At 53.1% G+C, this 9,287-nt stretch overlaps 3 protein-coding genes and 3 pseudogenes across 3 annotated transcripts, besides 3 other annotated features; 4 read left to right on the forward strand and 2 right to left on the reverse strand.

Moving 5' to 3' along the window:
* Positions 1 to 9,287: a sequence feature (areas not merged during assembly with more than two copies in the genome that could not be assigned to a particular haplotype).
* Positions 235 to 1,290, reverse strand: Tc00.1047053508511.10 (annotated as a pseudogene).
* Positions 1,884 to 1,918: a sequence feature (AT_rich).
* Positions 1,999 to 2,451, reverse strand: Tc00.1047053508511.15 (annotated as a pseudogene).
* Tc00.1047053508511.20 (uncharacterized protein) lies at positions 3,252 to 3,815 on the forward strand (the record flags this gene model as incomplete). Its single annotated transcript, XM_800816.1, has 1 exon — positions 3,252 to 3,815. The coding sequence occupies one exon, from the start codon at positions 3,252 to 3,254 to the stop codon at positions 3,813 to 3,815; it is 564 nt and encodes a 187-aa protein (XP_805909.1).
* Tc00.1047053508511.30 (mucin TcMUCII, putative) lies at positions 4,128 to 4,829 on the forward strand (the record flags this gene model as incomplete). The annotated part of the gene is made up of 1 exon (XM_800817.1): positions 4,128 to 4,829. The coding sequence occupies one exon, from the start codon at positions 4,128 to 4,130 to the stop codon at positions 4,827 to 4,829; it is 702 nt and encodes a 233-aa protein (XP_805910.1).
* Positions 4,625 to 4,666: a microsatellite.
* Positions 5,290 to 6,726, forward strand: Tc00.1047053508511.40 (annotated as a pseudogene).
* On the forward strand, positions 7,723 to 9,287 carry Tc00.1047053508511.49 (trans-sialidase, putative; the record flags this gene model as incomplete). The annotated part of the gene is made up of 1 exon (XM_800818.1): positions 7,723 to 9,287. A coding segment is annotated over one exon (1,565 nt), but the record flags the coding sequence as incomplete, so codon positions are not given.

Here is a 9,287-nt window from a genome sequence, read left to right on the forward strand (position 1 = left end):
AAACAGAAACAGTTACGGTGCTCCGCCCATGCAGCCAGGCAGGACGGCAGCGGTGCGTGTCGTGCAAAAGAGAGCACCAACGGGCCTGCATGGGTGTGCATGCATATATACAATGGGCACATTATGTGTGTGCCTCGTGGGGTGAGGTGAAGGCGAGAGTCCATGCAAGGGGACACACACAGAGAGAGAAGGACGAGTGTGTGTGCGGGCGGTGCACGGCTCTCTCACACTCACTCTCACGCGGCCACCGCAGCAGCAGTAGCCGCACACGCAACAAAAAGAAGAAGCAAAAGAGGGGAGGTGGTGTGGGAGACCGCGGTGCTGCTGTCACTGTCGCAAACCTTTTATTAGCGCCGGTTTGGCGTTTTTCTGTCAATGCAGCATCCGGAGTTCGAGCATCCTCAGTTGTCTTCGTCCCTGTGGAGTGTTCCTCCTCAAAAGGGGAAGGTTCTTCGCTTGTAGATGGCTCAGTTTCTTGTTCTTGACTGCCAGTTGATGTACTCTGCGCCGTACCTTCCGTGGAGGCAGGATATTCTTTATTTTCCTTTTGTGTTTCGGGTAGGTTCGTGGATGTATCCGTGCTTTGGCTTTCATTTGTCTTTTGTTCCGGAGTTAACACTTCATTTTGGGTTTTGTGCTCCGGCGGTACTGTGTTTGGCACTGTCGTTTGGACCGGTTCACTGCTTTCTGATTCTTCACCTGGACTCTTTAATAAGTCTTCTTCTCTGGGGTTCTCTGGATCCTCGTTTCCAATATCTTGTGCTCCCAATGAGGACTGACCTTCTCCACCCTTACTGTTCTCGCCAACACCTTCACCCTTTGTGAAGCAGGAGTGTGTGGCTGAGGTGCTGATGGCGGTTGTGGCTGCGGTTGCTGTAGTACATTTAATTGCGCTTTTGGCGGTTGCCCTACTTCCTGTTCTTTATTTTGTATTTCTGGCTTTGTTTTTCCTTGTTCTGGAGCATTTTCCAAACGTTCTTCTAATTGCTCTGAAGGGCTTCTATCTTCACCCTCCACTCCAGGAGCAACAAAAAGTTGATCATTTTTAACTTCTTTTCCTTCCAAAGATTTTCCTTCAGACTTTTCTGTTGATTGATTAACCTTGAACAAACCTTTTGTTGGATCTGAGCTATCTGATCCCGGCGTTGAATTTAAAGTCGACCCCACAGCAACTTTACCACCACCGACAGGAATCTCCACCACCTCCTCGTCACATCTACCGCCGGCACCGCACCACAGCACGCAGAGGGCACACACCAGCAGCACACGGCCAGTCATCATCGCCATCATCACTCCTGTCACTTGCGTTTAGCCTTCAGCACAAACCAACTCCCCATCAATGCAGAGCAAAAAGCAAAAGGAGAGACACGTCACTCAATCACGCACAGTCACAAATGGCAATGCAAACACCATGAGGCAGTTGGAATCAGTACAATTGCAGAGCTCGCACATCGCTCCCCAAACCAAAAGTTAAAAAAGCAGTAAAAAAGGCACAACAGCAGAGTTGAGAGTCCGGTAAAATTCCCCAAAAGTAAAAAATAAAAAATCGATCAGGGACGTCCTTTATTTTATGTGCCAAGCAGCGCAACGTAAACGACCACTAGTTCTTGTATACGTAATGTCTGCAGTAAAAAATCAAAAAATATCGTGCTTTTCTGTGAGCCCACACAACTCCTCACACTTCATTGCGGCATCCAGTCTTTTCTTCCAATCCTCCTTTCGTGCAGTCCGTGGGACGCACAGCAATGAGGCCGGCACCGCGTGTGGGCAACGGAAGGAAACAAGAGGAGAAGCACGTCACTCATGACGAAGTGCAGCAAACGGACATTGGGGAAAAACACAGGGATACCGATTATTCCAATAGGGCAAAAGCAGCAAAAATGAATAAATAAAAGAAAATAAAAAAACTTAAATTATTGACAAAACTCAGTGGGCAATGCTGGCAAGCTGCACAGTTATTGTTCCACAAAAAGCCGTAATTCCACCCTCCCTCACACCTCAGCAGAGCGCCACAGTACCCCACAGCCCCAGAATCAAGAGCAACATCACCCGAGACACACACCCATGCACGGCGATGTCACCAATTTCAGCCATAGCCAACAAATCCGTGAGATGCCCCTGCTCACAAAAACCGTTGCTCACAAGTGATGCTGCGTTGTGATCCGATGGGATCTCTGGTTTCCCAGAAGTTGTACGCAAATAATCCTGTGCGGCATCACCGCCACCCGACACGTTACCACTCGTTCAACAATTGCTAGGACTGTGCTGGGCTCAGGCGTGGCTGTTGTACCATCCAAGGGCATTAGATCACTGTTGCTGCGTGAATCGGGGCCGCTGTCCGCGCCCACGGCAGTGCAGGTATAAGTCTCCTATTCATGGCCAACGTCTTGTTACTCGCTGGAAACTGTGTTGGCGGTGGACGGCTCTTCTTCTCTCGCTGTGCGTGCGTCTGGATCCACTGCGCTATTATATGACTCCACCACGACAAATGATCTCCCTGTGGAGGTGCATCGTGCAGCAGCTGGCAGCCTCGCATGCTCATATAGGGCAGACTGCCTTGCGATCGAAAATGTTTTTAGACATCTCATACCTCCTTGTCCGGAAACATCCCAATCGCCCACACGAATGCTGGAGGAAACGGACTCCCTCTCGGCAATGGAGGCACCCCGCCTTGGACCGCTGGCGGTGCACGACGACGTCACTGAGTAAATTTGGATTATGCTGCTTTCCTTGGTGAAGCGAGGTCACCCTGTGGATTTTACATTTTCCCATCACACTGCGGTATTCCACGCAGTGAGGCCGCTGACAAACAAGCCACGATTGCACGATCCCTCCCGCAGGACTGCGTCAATGCCTGGCACGTGGACCTCCCCACCTCCGTCAAGAGTTTATAATGGAAGGATGCCCAGGAGGAAAAGGAGGGCGCACACACCGCGTGACAGGCGCCCGTCGGTGTGGCGAGGACTCTATTCCTGGTGTTGGCCCGGACATCGGTCCCCGAGTGGCGGCACTGCGCAAAGGCGCGATGCGACGCCTGCCCACTCTTCGACAGGCCTGCACGCGCCCTGCGGATCACAAGGAACCCTCTGTGTCGGTGGTGCCGTCCCTCCCTCACTGCGGTGACCGGCCCGCCTCTGCCTCCGCCGGAACCTCTTCCCGAAGTGAGCACCGCAACTCCTTGTCGACCGGCGAGCGGCGGATTGACGTCCTCCTGCCCAACCTGCGGCAGAGCACGCTCTTTCGTCCACAGTATGAGGGCACATGCCGGACGTGCTCAGCCTGGCGTTATAATAGTTAGCGAGGGCCTCCCATGCGGATGCCACAATGGCGCCACCGTCTTCTTAACAGGCGCCTCGCGCGCAGGTCGCCGCCGAAGTTGCCAAGCATGCCGGCAGGCAAGACACGCAGGAAGCACAAACGCGGGTACTCGAGATGGACCAGGCTCTTCCGCCACCGCCTCATCACGGACGCCACGGGCTGCTGATCCCCGACGGACCACGGGAGACTCCGCCTCATCCACTGCGGGAATGCCCTCGTCGTTGGGAACTGGGACTGCGACTGTTTGTGGGACTGCCCCAGCCCGCACGACGGAATACTTGCCACTTTTGTACGGACGGTCCTTGCGCTACTCACTCGTTATTGTAGCAGCATACAACCAAAACAAGATAACAATCTGCTTTGTGGTGAATATTGGCTGCACTTCCCGTGGACCAACAATCCGCGTGGTGTGCGGGGATCTCTTTTTATTATTTTTACTTTGCTTTTGTGTTGCTGTGTGCGCTGCACCTTCTTGTGTGTGTGCGCACCCTCCGTGAGGGGTGCCGACACGACGGACCGCTCTCGCCGTATGTGCATGCGGTGGAGCCTTGTGTGCCGCTCCTGTTTGCTTCTCCCTCCTCCATCTGTGTGTGTTGGTGTTGCGGCAGGGCTGTGTGTGTGTGTGCCTGCTGCCGTGGATTGGAGTGTGTGTGGTGCGTGGTGTGCGGCGTACGGTGCATGCCTGGCTGCTGCCCTCTCCTCATGTGGTGTGCCCTCTGTGTGTCTGCCGCACCTCTCGTCTCCCCTGTTGCTCTCCATGTCCCTCACTGTGCAGATCAGCTCCACACCACTGAACGACCACACTCACGATGATGATGACGTGCCGTCTGCTGTGCGCCCTGTTGGTGCTCGCCCTGTACTGCTGCTGCCCGTCCGTGTGCGCGACAGCGAGTAGTCAGGATTCAGGTGGGGACGGCCCCACTTCTTCGGTTACTCAGTCACAGGGAACAGGTGTTTCAGGGGTAACAAATACTTCCACGACGTCAAGTTCAGCAGCTGCGGCCGTTGCGTCATCGGGAAAAAGTGGAAAGTCCGATGCGCAAGGGGCTCCAGGTGCGGAAGAAGCTCTGCCAGAAAATCCAAGTGGGGCGACCGCTCTGGCAGGAAGTCCAGGTTCAACAAGTCCGGCGCCTATTAAAAAAGAGAGTTCAGGTGGATCCGGCAGTTCAGGGGGTCCAGTTCCGGTGGCCGATACGGTACAGAAAAATGGCGAAAACGATGCGAGAGGCTCAAAAAGTGGCAATAATCCATCCACACACCATGCAAATACGAATGCCGACGATTCGGCCAAGAAGACCACGGCGGATACTACCACTACTACGACAACAACGACCACGACCACTACTACAGAGGCACCAAGTACTACGATCACAGAGGCACCAACCACCACGACGACCACCCGCGCACCGTCACGTCTTCGCAGAATCGACGGCAGCCTCAGCAGCTCTGCGTGGGTGTGTGCCCCGCTGCTGCTTGCCGCATCCGCGCTGGCGTACACCGCTCTGGACTGAAGAGGTGTGTGCGGGCTGTGCGTGCCAGCACTCAACCGCGGGGATTTGTGCGTGTGTGTTGTGGTTCACTGTATAAAATAATAGAAAATAATGATTGTGTTTTGCTTCACTTGCTTCTGCTGCCGTGCTGTGTGCTCCGCGTTGTGCCCCGCATCCGTCACGTTGAACGCATCGCGGACACACTCATAAGCATGCGCACTGGAGCCCTGGGTTTTTTTTTTATTTCTGTTTTTTAATTATTGTTTTTTATTGCTTTTTGAACTTCTGGTTTGCGGTGCAGTGTGCGAGCTCTGCAACCGTACTGACTCCATGTGTCTCGTGGTGTGTGCGCTGCTGCTGCTGGGGTGCTGCCATTTGTTGCTGTGCGTGGTGTAGCGGCCGTGTCTATCTTTTTGCTTTTCACTCTGTTGACGTGGTGTTACTTTTGCTGAAGGCTACACGCAAGTGACAGGAGTGCTGGCGATGATGACTGGCCGTGTGCTGCTGGTGTGTGTTCTCTGCGTGCTGTGGTGCGGTGTCTGGAATTGCGGCCGATGATGCTGGCGGTGGCGATGTTTTTGTTTCTGGTGGGGACAACAAAAAATTGGAAGAAACGGAATTGTCATCCCCAGTCATACCGGGCGTGGAACCACAGGCGCCAGAAATTAAAGAAGAATCACCGACCCGACGCTCAGACGATGTTTTGGAAGAAAAGGATGAAGTCGTTGCTGAGCGAGATGAAGCGGATCGCCGTGGAGTTGGAGTTGATGGTGAAAAAGGGAAAACCGTTCAAAAAGGAGGAGAAAGGGTGTCTGAAGGCGATGCACCAGCAGAGGCGGAATTGCACTCAACCGACGATGAGATCTTACGGCGGCCGTCACCGAATGGAGCAAAAGGAGGTGAAAAAACGATACCCTCCGACGACACTCCGCCAGACGGAAGAGTTCAGCGACGACAAGAAGATCCACCGAGTTTGTTGCAGAGTGAACCCGGTGATCTCGCGAGTGGAAGGGGAGTTCCGCCGGAATCCACGGAACATAAACCACCCGCATCAGGAAGCCCAAGTTCAGAAACAGAAACAACGGGAATTCAGAAGGTATCAACACCCACGCATGTGCGAGAATCCCCGAGAGTAACGGAAAAAGACGTTGTTGCCACTGAACATGAAAGAGAAGATAAAGAAGGGCCTGTAAGTAATCCAATTAAAGTGGCAGACGTGCGGTTGCCTGAGCAGCAGGAATTGCGGTCAAATTCACTGGATGGGACCCAACGAGTTGAAACGGGGGTACGCCCAATTAACAGTTTGCCAGAGGATCAAAATAAACAACGAGTTTTGTTGAATTTGTCGCAGGGTGAATCAGCCAACGATACACCGGAAACAACTCCGCAATCCTCTTCTACAGGTGGACATCGTGTTGAGAACAGTCGTACGAATGGAGATGGCGCGAAGAATACTGAGGGGTCAGCTGCCGGAGAAAAGAAGGACGACAAGAAAGGTCTCGAAAAAGATGTTGTTCCGACAATCAGTGAGGGAAAAATACAACCGCCAGTCACGACAGCAGCTAGCACGAGTGAGACGGCAATAGATGGCGACAGTAAAGGCAGCCCCACAGCAGCTATGGCCCTGCGGTCTGACGATGACACAGAAGGCAATCCGGCCAAAAATGGCTTGAGAAAACCCTCCAGTGAAAGAACCGCAGAGCTCAGTACGAATTCCGATACTGAAGACGCATCAGACAGCGCGGAGAAGGCTGCCGCTCAGAATGCAGGAATCCCAACAACAAAAGCAATCGCCACAGCCAAAACAAATGACACAGCTTCTCATGGCGACAGTGACAGCAGCACCGCGGTCTCCCACACCACCTCCCCTCTTTTGCTTCTTCTTCTTGTTGTTGCTGCTGCGGTGGTGGCCGCGTGAGAGTGAGTGTGAGAGAGCCGTGCACCGCCCGCACACACACTCTTCTTTCTCTCTCTGTGTGTGTGTCCCCTTGCATGGACTCTCGCCCTCACCTCACCCCACGAGGCACACACATAATGTGCCCATTGTATATATGCATTCACACCCATGCAGGCCCGTTGGTGCTCTCTTTTGCACGACACGCACCGCTGCCGTCCTGCCTGGCTGCATGGGCGGAGCACCGTAACTGTTTCTGTTTTGTTTTTATTGCATTGAGTGGGCGACCTCTCTCTCTCTCCCTCTGTGTGTGTGTTTTGCTTTACGGGAGTAATGAGAGTGTGTGTGCGCTGGTCGTCCCACGCTTCGGCTTTTTGTTTTGTTTTTCGTTGTTTTGTGGTTGAGTGCACCCATTCCGTGGCTGCGTGCGTGTGTGTGTGTGTGTGATGATATGAGTAATTTGCGTGTGTGCTATCTGCCTCTCTCTGCCGTTGCTTTCTTCGGACTCTCTTGTGGCGCACAGCTTCTCTGCAAGTATAGGCGCTGACGAACAAACAAGCACATGCACACACACATGCCGTGTTTAAAACGCTGAGAATGCACGCACGCACAGGATTGTGGCTGCGGAGGCCCTCGTGAGGAGAGAAGAAGCCCGCGTTTTGTTTTTTTCACATGTTGCGCGGTGTGTGCTGACGCGTGACGAACGACGCACCCGCCGTGACTCCTGCTGCTGGTGGTGGCGGTCGCTGTGTGTTCCCGGTGCACTGTTATTCCGCCTCGTTCCGTGTGTCTGTGTGTGTGAGTTGTTGTTGTTGGGAGTGACTGTAGCGGGGATGATGATGCCACTCACTGTGGATGGCGGTGCCTATTCTTTCACCCATATTTTATTAGCCTGTTTTTATTCATTTTTTTCTCACTCTCTTACGAAGAAAGCAAACAAGCGCTAATTGCTACTGTGAAATTGTAAGGCTCTGAAAGGACTAACAACAGCACACACACCGCCCACACACACATATTTATATGCTCTCACGTGTTGCTGCAGTTAAGGCACCCCGCACACACAACCGTCGCCGCGTGACCGGATCCAGCGGAAGGAGGAGGGAAGGAAGAGAGAGTGAGCCGCAGAGGCCCAACATGTCCCGGCGTGTGTTTACTTCCGCGGTGCTGCTCCTCCTCGTCGTGATGATGTGCTGCGCCATCTGTGGTGGAGCTGCAGCCACTAATAAGGGGACTTCAACTCAGGGAACTTCACCGGAGAAATATTTTGATTGGAGAGATAAAAAAGAAGGAGAAACAGTGAGTTTGCTCCGTGATCCCAGTCTTGTTGAGGTGAATGGTGATGTGTTTGCCGTTGCCGAGGCGCAGTGCACGGAAGCCAGCAAGAGCGGTTTTACTGGGATTGCCTCGGAGCTCTTGACGTTAACTGATCAGGAATCAAAAGAATTGGGTACAGCCCAAGTGAAGACACAAGTACTGGAGGAATGTCCTGCCCAAAATAAGAATTGTGCCCCCCATTCAGAAGTTTCGGCTGGTTTTCAGAGTAAGACGAAAGTACATATGAGCCGGCCAACAACAGTTGTGAAGGGAAGTGATATTCACATGGTTGCTGGAACCTACAGTTTTGAAGTTACTGAAGGCGTTGATCAGACAGCTGCAGCAGCTAAATGGGGGCTTTTGGTGGCGAGCGGCAACGTCAGTACTGAGGGCAGCGATAAAAGAATTTATTGGAACGACGCTTACGTTATCCCGTCGACTTATTTTGAAAAGCAACACGAATCCTTGACACGGCTGATTGGTGGCGGTGGATCGGGTCTTAAGATGAAGGACGGTACGCTTGTGTTCCCAGTGGAAGGCACGAAGGATGGAAAGACCGTTTCGCTGATCATATACACAGCCACTGATGGTGGGAATCTGTCGAAGGGGATGTCTGACGATGGCTGCAGTGATCCCTCCGTCGTGGAGTGGAAGGACAAACTCATGATGATGACTGCGTGTGGTGATGGCCGCCGCAGGGTGCACGAGTCCGCCGACAAGGGGGATTCGTGGACGGAGGCACTCGGGACACTTTCGCGCGTGTGGGGCAACAACCAAAAGGAAGGTAAGAGACGCGGGAGCGGTTTCATCACAGCGACGATTGAGAACAGGGACGTGATGCTTGTCACTCTGCCGGTGTATGCCAAAAAGGAGAAAAATGGAAACAACAATGGAAAGGGCGTACTCCATCTTTGGCTGACGGACAATACGCACATTGTTGATATTGGGCCGGTATCCGGGGAAGCTGAAGACGTTGCCGCCAGCGCCCTGCTGTACAAAAGTGGTGCAATTAAAACTGATAATGAGAAAAAGGAGGGGTTGATTGCACTGTACGAGAAGAAGAAGGGCGATGCGGAATCATCACTCGGTATGGTCTCTGTGCGTCTGACTGCGCAGTTGAAGCGGGTGAAGGATTTGCTGGCGACCTGGAAGAAAGCGGACGAACGTGTCTCCAAGCTGTGCCTCACTTCACGTGCCACGGTGAGTAAATCAACTGACACTGCCTGCACTACTGGTAAGATCACGGCTGGGCTGGTTGGCTTTTTGTCCGG

This window comes from Trypanosoma cruzi, genomic scaffold, assembly GCF_000209065.1.
Source record: "Trypanosoma cruzi strain CL Brener 1047053516883 genomic scaffold, whole genome shotgun sequence".
Classification (NCBI taxonomy): Eukaryota; Euglenozoa; class Kinetoplastea; order Trypanosomatida; family Trypanosomatidae; genus Trypanosoma; species Trypanosoma cruzi.